This window comes from Coptis chinensis, chromosome 7 (genome assembly GCF_015680905.1).
Source record: "Coptis chinensis isolate HL-2020 chromosome 7, ASM1568090v1, whole genome shotgun sequence".
NCBI lineage: Eukaryota > Viridiplantae > Streptophyta > Magnoliopsida > Ranunculales > Ranunculaceae > Coptis > Coptis chinensis.
The window spans coordinates 93,804,216-93,818,628 of NC_141462.1; the positions used below are offsets into that span (position 1 = coordinate 93,804,216).

At 38.3% G+C, this 14,413-nt stretch overlaps 1 protein-coding gene and 1 long non-coding RNA gene across 2 annotated transcripts; both read left to right on the forward strand.

Annotated features, from left to right (window-relative positions):
- The first annotated feature begins 2,719 nt into the window (after nucleotides 1–2,719).
- Nucleotides 2,720–3,463, forward strand: LOC147490106 (uncharacterized). Its single transcript, XR_015203143.1, has 2 exons — nucleotides 2,720–2,971; nucleotides 3,069–3,463. It is a non-coding gene; the product is annotated as an uncharacterized LOC147490106 (long non-coding RNA).
- A 1,979-nt stretch (nucleotides 3,464–5,442) lies between these two features.
- On the forward strand, nucleotides 5,443–8,157 carry LOC147490107 (Major facilitator superfamily protein). Its single transcript, XM_086575027.1, has 2 exons — nucleotides 5,443–6,712; nucleotides 7,542–8,157. Exons 1-2 carry the CDS (start codon nucleotides 5,571–5,573, stop codon nucleotides 7,972–7,974), a joined length of 1,575 nt encoding a protein of 524 aa, XP_086431153.1. The 5' UTR covers nucleotides 5,443–5,570; the 3' UTR covers nucleotides 7,975–8,157.
- The last annotated feature ends 6,256 nt before the right edge of the window (nucleotides 8,158–14,413 follow it).

Consider the following 14,413-nt stretch of genomic DNA (forward strand, 5'->3'; position numbering starts at 1 on the left):
CCTCTTATAGGGAATCTCATCTCAAGCTTTCTTCTGGATTCACCATACAATCGCCACCTCAAACTCAGCTATTACTTAAACTCAAAGCAATAATTGTTGATCTTCTTCCTATCAAGCAACTGGTTTTAACATATTATATCTAGTTTACATTGAAAATCCAAGGGGAAAAATCACCAACCATCCCAACCCAAAACTCAGATTTCATATTTCATCTCCCAATTTTCACAAAGGTCTCATCTCCCACATATCTCTCGAGAAATAATACAACCCAGATTCGAATTTTCAAATGAAATTAATTAAAAGAATCAACAAAAATAAAAGAGACCAAAAGGCCCTTTGTCAATTGAATCCAAAAGAGAGAGATAACAACAGATCTACTCATCAAATTTAATTGCGAAGCACGGATAATACCTCTTTGTGATATAGTTGATGGCAATTTATGGAAGTGGTTTTAATGGTGATTGTAAGACCATTTTATTAGATTTTTTTTCCAGTTCAAAGATTGTAAGACCACTGTAATTATATAGTTTTTTTTTTTTTTTTTTTTTTAGTATGTGGCATGGGGACTTTTGTATGTGGGCATGTGGTCCAATAGTGTATTGTCATGTGTCCATACATATTAACCATAGTTAGCGAGAGATATAGCTTTAAAAGGAAACTAAATAAAGTGAGTTTTATTTGCATAATTAACCATAAATTAAACAAAAATAAATGGGAAACAAAAAATGTATGAGGGATTTATTATTATTTTTCTTTATTGGGCGTCTTATTTTCCCTCCTTCTCCTCCATCCTCTTTTCCATCAATATATATTATTGACTCCATATTAAAAAAAGAAAAAAAAAAATCTCACTCTTTTTATGTTTCGACATTTAGACGTGATAATCATCATGTTTAGTATTCTTCAATATTTAGATAAGCGATAAGAATTGATGCATCCCATGATTTTGGACATGATAGTCATCTTGTTTAGCATTCTTCAATAATTGAACAATTATTTAGTTTGTTTATCATAGCATTTTTTTCCCCTATTTTTTTCTTTAATTTGTTTGGGTACTAAAGTTTCATTGTTTTATTGACCAAAAAATAAATTTTTTAATGGAAATTCTTTTTCTTATGGATGTGATTTTTATGGTATAAACACTATTTTTGGGCTGGGGGGGAATCATGTATGGACACATGGCAATACACTATTGGACCCACATGCTCACATGCAAAACTCCCCACATACTAAATTTTTCCCTAATTTTGGTTCCCTGACGTATCTGACTATAGTTATAAGCTTAGCTAAGGGATTATATGTTATCCTTGTTTTTAATTAATTACTTTCTGTTTTTGGAATAAGGATGTTGCTTTTAATTGATGTTGCCTCAATGGTTGGTTCAGTTTCTAATGATCGTTCAAGGATTTTATGTCCATGACAATTGAATCTTTGCACGTAATTAATTCCGATTCCTATGTACCCATGTAAAATAAAAGATTACTAATGCTTCTTTATTTTGCTAATCATAGTGGCTTTGGTCATACGTTTCAAATTAATTAAAGAATTCGTACTCCTACTTCTGTCATTTGACTTTGAGCCAACAAAATTGATCTTAAATTTATTTTTTATTTTTTATTTTTTTTTATATTGAAGTCTTAAATCTCATCTAGAGGCCTAGAGAAATATATACCGAAGTTGATCAATTATTTGAAAAAGTTTGATTCTAATTGTACATTGGTACCACATAGTTACTACTTACTAATTACTAGTGATCGACATGCCTCGATTAGTACCTTCTGAGAAGAGATAGATAAAACTTGATCACTCTCCATTCAAGATGGACATCCAATATATTTAAAACTAATTGGTGACAAGTGGAGAGGCTTAAATATTTGTATGCGTGGCTTAGCATATCCATTGTAGGACTAAACATCGATCTTAACACTCTTCATCTTCTTTCATTCATTCCTCTTTCTTATATCTTGCCCGAATTGTGAAATTATAATGTACCTGTGATTTCTCAACTCTTTGAAAACTAAAGAATTTCCCCAACTAAAATGTGCAAAAAAGAGTAAATATATCTTGAAAAAGGATTTCAAGTTTCGGTGGTTTTGTTTTTCTTCGTCTTCAAAGGCGCTTTTTGTTGATGTTTGGCTAGACATGATAAACTCATATATGAGTAACAGCTAACATTTTTTTCTTGAAACACTTCACTATATTGCTTTGGTTATAATGATTATGAGATTTCTATTATCAAGCTAATTAAGTGACGTATGAATATTAGTCTTAATAAAACCTCAACCTTGTATGGTGGATTCTGTCGTAAATAGCTAAAGATGGATCAATATATAGGACATACCAAACTAGTTGACAATCTTGTACTAGCTTCTTTCATAGTATAGTAAATGTATGATGTTTATGCAACTAATTTAGAAATAGTGGTCAAAGTGATATTTTACTTAGGGTAAACTCCTGATTTGGCCATGATAATGTCAATTTTTTTTCTCATTCAGCCACAAATAGTAACACAACACATTTTATCAGCAATTACTATCCTGGGTTTAAGTTTATGGGCTTTCTTTTTGCAAGACATAGTTTATCTCATGGGCTGATGAGCATACCCGTTAAAATAAGTAATGTATTCTATATTTTGAAGGTATAATTATATATTTAAATATAAATAATATAAAAACCGATTAAATTACTGATTAATCACATATCGCTCATAGACTGATTACTTTCAGAAACCGATTTTAACTGCTTAGCTTCCACAAAAGTTTGGTAAAAGTTCCACTTCGATTTAAAATTGATTTAGCCACAATAATAAAGATCCACCTCCAAAAAGAAAAGGCCCAAAATCAGTTTTCTGAAACCTTTTGCGCCTCCGGCTCCCTTTTGCCATTTCTAAATTTCTTTCTCTGAAAACTAATTTACAGAGGGTTTTTCATCCCTTTTTTCTTTGAATTATCATATGCAAAGAAACGACTCTGTAAGTGATACTTCTACTCTTTTTTATAATGCAAATTAGTTATTCTTTTTTTCCAAATTTCCATGTGCTTTAGGTATGGGTTATTTAATTTGAACAGGTCATGGTGCATTGGTGCTTTGTTTTTATTGGTTGAAGTAGTAAAGTATATTTATTTATTGGGTTTTTAGTGCAAGTAAGGTGAAGTTATTGGTTTTGTGAACTCGAGAGTGTATTGTTTGTGAATAACTTTCAATTCTCTTACATTATGTAGTGAATATTTCAGAATGGGTAGAAAATTACAAGTGATACTTCAATTGTTAGTATTAAGTATTAAGTATCATATTGAATTTGTAATGTGTGTTATTCGGGTAGGATAGCTAGCTAGTAGTATTCCTACTGCTAGGAATGGTTCTGTTTCTGGCTTTATAGTCAATTCAGCTAGATGTATGGTTAGCTCTATCTTATGATGTTGCATCTTGACCCAGATTATTAGAGTTGATGGAGCATACAAAATGTGCAATTTGGATTGTTGTGGTAGTAGTAGGATTATTCAAATCCTTCTTTTTGTTATAAGTAATATAATATTGTAATGTAGACTCGCAGAGTTTCAGTACTCTACACAATACAATAGTCTAGAAGTGTAGTCCTAAATGTATATGGTATGGTGGTATCTGTATCATGTTATACCACCAAATTAGTTGTTTTTAGAAATTGTCCAGAGTCCGTACTGTTTTTTATTTGAAAACTAATTTATATAGCGTTTTTTCATCTCCTTTTTCTTTGAATTAATAGTTTATTATTGTATTTTTCTTTTTAGTTTTATTGTGTTAAGACTTAAGAGAACTATGTGACGCTTGATCCATGGGTTAGGTTCAGAAAAAATATTTTGCTTTTTTTGTTATTTTTTATTATTAATATATAGGCCCCATTTTCTGGGCCTCTTGAAACGCAAGGCCGGAGGGGGGTTATGAAAAATTTTGTGGCAGATATATACTTCTTCATATTTAGCTTCTTTTTATTTTTCTGCATTACTTTTTCTTTTTTCATTATGCCAAATTACGATGTCAGTTAGTGTACATTACATTTCCGAAACCATGCTACAGATAATCCCATTTCATTAACAATAAAAAGCAAGGCTGGACCGCGACGTCGGGTACAAGTTTGTGCCAAACCAGCATGCTTAGATTGGGACATACCGACATACAACATTTGGTTCTAAATTTTGAAAATGATGTTACCTTATCCAAATTCAGAACACCGCAAATTCTTCTTAATTAGTCCGCATAAAGTTACTTAATTTCATTGTAATTTGTAGATCGAGTTAATATTTGTTGAGGTTAGGGTTTCCAAAATTTACTAATGTTTGATAGAAAATCTTTCAGCAGTGTTATCACTTACGACATATATCTAACTTCTTTAAAGAAAACGGTGGGAGGAACAGTGAAATTCATCACGCCATTAATTTTTTTTTTTCTAATTTTGTTGATCTATTACAGCTCAATTTTTTATTTTTTTTTGCATGGGTAAAATAGTAGTTTCACGCCTATAAATTAATGAAAAATAAAATAAAATCAGAAAATCGTTCAGCAGTGTTATTTTTTTTTTTTCCGATTTTGCCCCCGACATATATAGGTCATGATATTTTTTTTTTGTTTACGTGGCAATTCCAAATAGGCATTTATAATTCCATTTCCATGCATCATGTAGAAACAAAATTTTCGAAGCTTGAATTAAGGCTATATGTGCCTATGTTACCAGTGTGAGCCAGGGCTCGACACATTTGTTATTTCAAATAAAGTTTAACACCAGAACAATTTAACTTCAATTTATACCACTTGTTCTGAGAAATGAAGTTCTATCAATGGGGTGTCCTGTTTTCAAGTTTCAACCATAGCACATGGGGGAGTGATGGTAATAATGCTGGATAAAGTAGTAAAGAAGGAAAAGACATACAAAGCCAAGAAAAATGCCAGTGAATGAATTTTAATTCCTAGCGTTAACGCCACTTAAGTGATCTTAGATAGAGACCCATGAGACAATGGCTGGTATCCAAATTTTAGGCAATAAAACGGCCATATGACCCACCTAGTATATGCTCAAGGTAATGCATTCATACCACAAGAATATGTGAATCATCCTTCTCTACAAAGCCAACCTAATAGTCTTCCTTTTGCCGAAAGTGTTTGGACAAAATTACCAAAATCAATTCATTCAATCCAACAGTATCTATCGTATGGTCCCTATACATTCGAGTGGTATCATTTACCATATCAAACGGCGCATAAATAACGAATTGTCGTCCTCCATTTGCCTTAACATTATTCAGAATCATAAAATGTTTTTTGCATGTACTGATGTACGCTTCAAACAGAGTCACCATGTTTTCACGGTTCGAAGTGTGCCTGTAATTGTTTCATCGCAACAATCAACAACTTATTCATGCATGATATTATTGGTGGCAGACAAGCGGCCACATATTTTGTTTCATCTCCACAATTCTTCCTTCCTCAATAAATAACCTCCATGAGTCTCCAAAGTAGTGATTCCTTTCCTTTTTGTCTTTGAAGCGGTCCCATATATTCAAGTCCAGTAGGTTTGAGTTCACCAAGTGTAAACCAATATGCATCATTCTTCGTCAACTTTGCAATGGTTAAGCTTGGTGGGAATTATTTGGCTTCAATCCATAAATGGAACAAACACTGATTTTCCAGCATACTCTTCTCAACTAAAAAACTTACTCAAAATCTCTCAAATCCAGCTAAATAACCTCGCCTTTGCATCCGATGCTGGAAAGCTTTTCGGTTGGTTATCCGGTCTTGCTACGGTTTACTTACCACTCTGGTTAGTCCTCATGATCGGCGCAGCTCTTGGGTTGATTGGTTATGGTGTTCAGTTCCTCTTCCTGAATAACTGGATTGCTTCTGCATCATATTGGCATATATTTTTCCTCACTGTTCTCGCAGGAAATAGTATTTGTTGGATCAATACAGTTTGTTATGCAATTACTATAAAGAACTTCCCGTTTGATCGACAAACTGCGGTGGGGATATCTACTAGTTACGTGGGATTAAGTGCAAAGGTTTACACCGATGTTGTAGAGGCCATTTCCCCTCAAACTCCAAATAAGAAGGCCAAAACATATCTTGTTCTCAATTCCATTTTGCCTTTAATTGCTTCTATGGTAACCGCACCATTATTTGGAGACGTTGAGGTTAGGAAAACAAAGGGACTAGACCTGGGGTTCATAGTCATGTTTGTCATAACACTTGCTACTGGATTGTATGCTGTGATCAGCACTTCGAGCTTGCTGGATATGTTCTCACCATTGGTTCATGCAATTGGCCTAGGGGTACTCTTGGCTACCCCTTTAGTAATCCCATTGGCGACGAAGATGAAACAAGTTTTTGAAGGAAAATGGTTGAATAAGATGGAGAAGAGAGTGCATGATCTTGGTGTGGATAAACTAGGTGATCTAGAGAAAGTAGGAAATGAAGAGAAAGAAACTGAATGGTATGAAGAACTTAGCGAGACTAGAGTGATGGAAGAAATTGGAGTGAAGTTGATGCTCAGAAGAGTGCAGTTTTGGTTATATTTCTTTGTATATATGTTTGGTGTTACTCTTGGGTTGGTGTATCTGAATAACTTGGGCCAAATAGCTGAGTCTCGTGGTCACTCTAAGTCTTCAACATTGGTCTCTTTATCTTCGTCATTTGGGTTCTTTGGGCGGCTCTTGCCATCTCTCTTGGACTATTTTTTTGCAAAGTAAGTTCCCCCTCTTTCTCTCTTTCTAACGTTCCTCACATCCACAGTTCATAAAATGTCTCTAGAATATCATGAGGAAAAGAATAGAACCAACCCTGGTGTTAAAAGAACTAGCATAGTTGCTAGAAATTTTGGAAACCGCCTCTTTTTGTTTCTTTCACGTTCTTGATTCTTCGTCTATGGGGGATCAAGGACCATAAACGACTATGTTTCACTGTCCTACGAAACCATTGTGTGCACAATAATGTGACCTTAAAAGATCATAAAGTATTATCTCTGTTGGATCATCTGAGGTGATATTTGTACGTACTCCACGAAGATGATCCAACCTCTACACCAATGCATACCATTGACCCCAAAAGAGTTTGATCTGAATCAACATCAACTAATTCTTGTAGCAGCTGAAGCAAATTTTGTCCCAGGTGATGCCATGTAGTGGTCTTACTTTTTTGGATAAGTGGTCATGCACGCCATGCTCATAAGTCATACCAAAATATAAAGAATCGTTTGTCTGGACAACGGCTTCTACACTTTTTAATTTTCTGATCGGCTTTACCTCACTTTTGTCTTGATACGAATTCAAAGATATGAGAAAAAAGTCAGAGGGCTCACCTGGCTTTTGTTGTAGACAGTATTGAGGTGAGTCAGGACTAAAAAAAGATTGCAACAGAAGACTTATATTTCTACACATAGTATTCAGGTGAGTCGCGGACTCACCTGGCTTCAAATAAGGCATTTATGTTGAAGAATACCACTAAAATCTTGACACACAGCACCGTTAATGTCTGGGTGAACTTGGTACTAAACAGCAATATTTTCAATTTTGCAGGAGCAAGTACATGGTGTCAAAACCAGCGTCCATTTCAATGCTAATGACCCCAATGGCAGGGGCCTTCTTCTTACTACTGCACACAAACAATACTACTCTGTACATTAGTACCGCTATCATAGGAGTATGTACTGGAGCAATTAGCTCCATAGCTGTCTCTACGACAACAGAGCTTTTTGGAACTAAGAATTTCAATGTGAACCATAATATTGTTGTTGCCAACATTCCTATAGGATCCTGTGTCTTCGGATACTTCGCAGCAGTACTTTATCAAAGGGAAGGAAATCATACTGAAGGGATGAACTGGAGATGCATGGGTGAAGATTGCTACAGAAAGACTTTCATCATTTGGGGAACTGTTTGTTCTTTTGGGACTCTGCTCTCTTTTATTCTCTACATTAGAACCCGTAAATTCTACATGCGGAATCTATGAGAACTAACCTTACACATACACACATGCACATACAACGATATCACACTTACACATACAGTTATACAAGAGTCTGGCTACGCAGTAACCGGGTACTAGGATTGAATCTCAGTAACCGTGTTGAATTGCACGCCACCTGTCCCTCAATTTAACAGAAAATACCTCAGTCAACAATTTGAAGTTTTATTTTGTTTCTTTTTTGTGCTATTGTTTTAAGAGGTTTTCTTACATGCCCATAACTTCCCGATGCATTCCAATGTACATCAATCTCAGCCACACATCTAGATTTTTGTTAGAAAAATAAAATTCTAAAGGAAATTTGTTAACAAGAGAAACTGGTTAGATAATGAAACAAGTATAGAAAATACCGAATCTACCCATAATGCTAATCCAACATAAAAACAAAAAAGTAACCATCGTAATCTCAGAAATTTTGAACCTTCGGAAAAAAGGAAATAGTTTACACACTCTTTCTTTGGCAGAGTTATGATTTCTCCACTGAACTCTCTTTTTTGTATTGTTTCCCTCTCTCACTCTCAACTACACAAATTAAAAAATTCTCGCCACTGTTCACTTTCTTCTTCAGACCTTCTTCTTCCCCGACCTTCTTCTTCCCCCGCAACTTGCAGCACCGCTTGTGCTGCCCACACCCTCGCCACCACCCACCGCCTCTCAAAACCCCTCTGCCGCACCTCCACCAGCACCCACCGCCTCTCAAAATTCCATCCACCTTCTTTGCCGCACCTTCTTCTCCCCTTCTCTGCCGCACCACTGGTGCTGCACCACCCACCGCCTCTCAAAATCCCGACCCTCCACCAGCACCTTCTCTCTCTCCTCGCACCCTCCACCAAAGACCAAAAAATTCCATCCACCGCACGGATCGCCTCTCTCACCACTTTCGCTACGCACCACCACCGCCCACCCCCCATCGCCACCACCATCTTCAAATGCATTTCTCACGTCGCCTAACACCCCACCGCCTAATACCGTAAATCCAACACCACCTCGTCCACCACCACAAAGACCACCACTACACCACCACCATCCTTTATCTTTTCCCCAATCCCACCACCGCCATTTTCTTCACCATCGTTTGCGCACCTTTGGCACACCACCATCTCTAATTCCCTAATCTATTCTCATATCCCACCACCACCATCTCTTTACCTTCGTCTTCGCTATAAAACCCGCACCAAGACTCTCCTCCATAAGGCCCAACCACTACCTCCCGAACTGTTTTGGGTTAGTTTGGGAGTAGGAAATGACTTGTATTAGGTTCGTTAGGTTTGGGTTGGTTTGGTGAACTCATTTGTTTGGTTTTGTGGTTGTCCGGAGATAAACTTTTTAGGTTGGTACCTTGTTCCTCACGGAAGGGTTTTGGTTTAGGTTTTGTTTGTTGGTTAAATGAGGTTTGGGGTTTGTAGTCTTCTTAAGCGAGATTTGGGATTTGCTTATTTTGGGTTTTGTGTGATTGGATTTGGGTTTTGGCCGACTTATCGATTGTGGTTTGGGATATGAGAAAGAAGAATGTTGTTTCTTCTAGTTCTATTGCCCCCGCCTCTTAAGAAACGTGTTCATTGCCCTTTCCGGATGATCGTCATGGATGCACTAATGGGGTAAGCGGTAATGGTTTTACTATTTCCTACTTTTTCACGCATTTTGATAAACAACACGTAGGTTGTCGGTTGAGTATTGATAGGTGCGGGATGAACTTAAGGATGATTGTGATTTGTATTTGTTATTGGAGAATTCTTTAAAGTCTATTGACAAATGGATGTGTGGTCGTTGTCTTGGTATCCACGCACTTGGTATACCGTGGTCGCATCCGGATGTTATCATATCACCACCGTTTTGATGGAGAACGGGAATCCCCATGTTTCATTGTGGGCATACCACGGCCGCCTCCTAAGCCCTAAGACTATAGATCTTGCATCCACGACCACGTAGGGGTGGTGGTGATACCCCGACCCGCTTTTGTTCCTTCTTCTTTAATGAGAAATTAATGGATGATGCATTTCAGATACCTTTCCGAACCGTGAAAAGTATACCACGTGCTTGTCGATTGGCTTTTTCGGTGCAATCAAATCGGCTCTACGGGATATTACAACCCATCCTAGTTCGGTTATGCCTTGGGTTCGCTCTCCTCCTTTTGCCACGTTGCACCCCTCGCAAGTTTTTCGACCACGAAATCGTCCGGGAACGTTGTTCGCACTAGGAAAAACTTTCAAAGAAAAAAGCAGATTCTCCATGCTTTGACGACATGGAATGAGCCTAGCGGGATGTTTCGTCTTTTAGAGTCTGTCATAGAGCCTCCTTCATTCCAACCAACTCGGAAATCTGCCTCCACTCAGAATGTGCGTCGATGCCTACAGAAAGTTGCTGATGGACATTTTGCTGCAGCGGTTAAAGTGTTATCATCATCAGGAGTTGCATCTAATACTGCGGAGACTATATGTGCATTAGAGGAGAAGCACCCAATCGCGACAACCACCGTAAGACCGACCGACTTTCCCTTTCTTTGAGCCCCCTTTAGTGGTAGAGAGAGACGGCCTATTGTCATGTATTAGGTCATTTCCGAAAGGTACTTCTTGTGGTCGGGATGGTCTTCGAGCTCAGCATTTGTTGGATGCCATGAGTGGGGCTGCAGCAGCTATATCGTCTGATTTGCTAGATGCATTGACCCCTGTGGTGAATCTTTGGTTACAGGGTCGATGTCCACAGCCGTTAGCAGAATTCATTGCGAGTGCTCCGCTTACTCCGCTTCTCAAGCCGGATAATAGTATTCGTCCTATAGCCGTGGGGATGGTTTGGCGTCGTTTGGTCTCCAAGATTGCGATGAGAGGAGTTTCCAAAGATGTGGTAGGATACTTACAAGATTTTCAATATGGGGTTGGTGTTTCTGGTGGAGCAGAAGCGATTTTGCACGCTGTCAACCGCATAGTGTATGCTAACAGTGATAGTACCTCTCTCGATCTTTGCTTGTAGATTTTCGAATGCTTTTAACATGGTTGATCGGACTACCATGTTGAGAGAGGTTCAGATCCGTTGCCCGCCTATTGCCCTTTGGGTTGAGTACTTGTATTGTCAACCCGCGAGGTTATATATGGGGATGGCTACATATGGTTGGCTCTCGGGTCCAAGCAAAGGCGACCCTTTGGGTCCCCTTCTCTTTGACCGGTGTTGCATCCCCGATTCTCGCGGATCCATCCGGTTGTCGAGTTGATGCTACTGTGCTTGGTATCTAGATGATGGGACTCGATCGGAGAAATAGAAATCGTGGCGGCGGCTTTGGTATGATACGGAAGGAGGACCTTCTTACGGGCTGGTTCTTAATGTGGCTAAAACTGAGATATTTTGGCCATCACTGGATCCACGACGCTCCACTCCTGGTCTCTTTCCTTCAGATTTATCTCGGCCCTCGCCAGGAGTCGATTGCTTGGAGGTGCGGTCGATCGATTCATCCTTTGTCATGGGCCTTGCTCGCAAGCGTGTTGAAAAGGTTGTGACTTTGATGGACCGTTTAGCTAGTTTGGAAGATCCACAGTGTGAGTTAGCTCTCTTACGTGCTTGTGCTGGGCTCTCTAAGTTGGTCTTTATGATTCGCACTTGTCCACCATCCCTTTTTAGAGAGGCAGCCAAGACTTTTGATCGGCATCTCCGCAGTGTTCTGCAGGGTATTGTGGTTTCTGATGGTCCTTGCTTCGGTGATTTGCAGTGGCGTTTATCGACACTCCCAGTACGTCTTGGTGGGCTAGGTATTTATTGTGCCACTGATGTCTCTACTTTTGCTTTTGTGGCCTCTCGTTGTCAGACTTCTGAGCTTCAGAACCACATTCTTCGGAGTTGTGGGCCAGTGCCTTTGGATGAGATTCTTGATGTTGCTAGCAGTGCATTGAGTATGTGTCTGCCCGATTTTGACCTCAGTTCTATGGCTGTGAATGCTACCGTCCCCTCAAAACCACAAAAAGTTTTGGCGGAAGCATTCTATGGTAAGATTGTTGCTGGTCTTGAGAGGGAGTTTGTGTTATCTGCTCGTCAGAAAGCAGTCATTGGATGCTTGCAGTCCGAACACGCAAAGGATTTTCTACTTGCTATTCCGATGGAGGGACTTGGACAGCATATGTCGCCGGTGGAGTATCGTTCTATTCTCCGGTACCGTCTCATGATTCCTTTGTACTCTGATGGTGGTCTATGCCCCGCTTTGCAAAAGAGTAGACTAGATGCTTTTGGGGACCATGCGGCACATTGCGCACATTTTTCAGGTTTCAAATACCGACATGATCATGTCAGAGATATTTTATGTGATGCATTCTGGAGGGCTGGGGTACAAGTGAAAAAGGAGGCTCCCGTTAATTTTCTCACTGATCCGAATGAGGGAAGATCTACACTTCGGCCTGCGGATGTATTGATCTACAGTTGGTCTGAGGGGAGACATGCGTGTGTTGATGTAACTGGAGCCTCTCCGTTGGTAGGGCTTGGGAATGGAGTCTTTGAGGTGGGAGAAGCAGCTAAGAGAGCAGCGGCAGGGAAGATAGAGAAGCATGAGGAAGCTTGTATAGCTAACCAACATTGTTTCATTCCGTTTAGTTTTGACACTTTCGGTTTCTTGGAACAACAGTCGGTTGAGCTTCTCAAGAGACTTCAGAAGGTTATGGACAGTAACGTTATGACAGCTGGTTCCAACGAGTTTGTGTTTAGAAGGATAGGATTTGCTATTCATAAAGGACTTGCGGCGCAGCTTGTTGCACGCTTGTCCTAATTATTTGTAATCCTCGTTATCATTATCAATAAAATTTCCACTTAATAAAAAAAAAAAAAATAAAAAAATAAAAAAAATAAAATTCAGTTATTGTCTCCCAAGAGAAATCCCTTTCATTTGAAACTCTCAATTACTGATTCAGGGTTAGTACTCGTTTTTTTTTTTTTTTTACAGAAAAATGGAACCTAAACAAAATTTCTACCAGTTTCATGCCGATTTTATCCTTTATACATTTTCTCATCTTTAGGGTGTAAGATGACAGATGTGTGGTCCAGATATGTGTGCATTGGGACGCATTTGAGGCCCTGCGCATTGTAGATTTGGTAATTGTTTAAAGAGGTTTTTTTCTATGCGGATATCTAAACGCACTCTATGCACACTAATCCGGGCCACTCATTTTGAATCTAATAAAATGAAAGTTTGGAGAAACGAACTTGTTTACCGGATAGATCGGTTAAAAGAGTGAAATAATAGATTCTATTCTAGATTTATCCTTGTCTTATTTAGGTATCTCTTTGCAGTTACTTAGCCAATTACATACCAAAAGAATTCATCTCTTTTGCTTATTGATGACTCAGTCTCTATTTGGTTCGAAATATTTACATGCAATTGTACCTACAAAACAGTATTTGGTAGCAAAATGCAAATAGGTGGTTGGTACAACAAGTTGCAATTATGTGCTCTATATAAGTAGTTTCCATGATATCCACTTGCAGCTAAAAAAATTGTGTAAATAGATAAACACAAAGAGGTGGTTTGTGAAAAAAAGAAGTGGGATGATAATGTAACCAATTTTACATCTTTTTGTATTGGGTTTACCAAACACAAGTAAGTTAGATGCAATGCAATCACATGCAATTTGCAGCCATTTGTCATTTGCAACTCGGTTCACCGAATCATATGCCATATTTACTTCTTTAAATCTTAATTTATATGGCAAGTACAATTAGTCAATTACCATTTGCGTCAACTCCCTAGCTAGGTTGTTTCAATCTTCAGAGTCAGAAAACTTACAAAGTTAAAAGTTAAAATGCGCCAAGAATCAATCGAATCTCGGTTCTTTTCAAGGTTGTAATTTTATTATCGTTCATAAAAATAGAGAACTTCAGTTATATCATCACTATTCTAATGTATTGTTTGATATTAATTCCAGGCCACCAATTACCAAATTTCCTAGTGTTAATGTTTGATCAAACTAAGAAATTCTCCACACATCCGAAATCTAATCAATTTATCAATCAAAGTAGTATTAGTTAAACAATCATCAAACTTAATCCAAAGCATTTGAGATGTTGTTGGTGCAGGGCCGGCCCTGAATTTTGAATGGCCCAATGCAAACTCTCCAATTGGGCCTTTTTTGTTTGTTTCATCTGTTTAATTATATGGGTTTTTGTATTGGATCTGTTTAATATAGTGGGTTTTTTAAGGTTGAATGGGGGCTTTGCTCTTGATTTTTCTTTGGGGGCCCTATGCTAGGGCTTAGACTGCATAGGCCTAGGGCCAACCCTGGTTGGTGCCTACTCACAGAAGACGGGTAAGTTATCTCCATACTATATGATAGTGGGGTTATCAGAACCACACTTCTCAATGAATTGGCTATTTCTAATCTCTCATGTTTTACAATTTAGAAACACCTCCCTCAATTATTCTAATCAGCTCCCTCTATTTTAAGTAATTTACAAA

Bases quoted from the DNA above. Each gene is read 5' to 3' on its own strand.
- LOC147490107 (XM_086575027.1), top strand. From the start codon at position 5,571: ATGCATCATTCTTCGTCAACTTTGCAATGGTTAAGCTTGGTGGGAATT. The intron at 6,713-7,541 runs GTAAGTTCCCCC...TCAATTTTGCAG, and splicing joins TTGGACTATTTTTTTGCAAA to GAGCAAGTACATGGTGTCAA.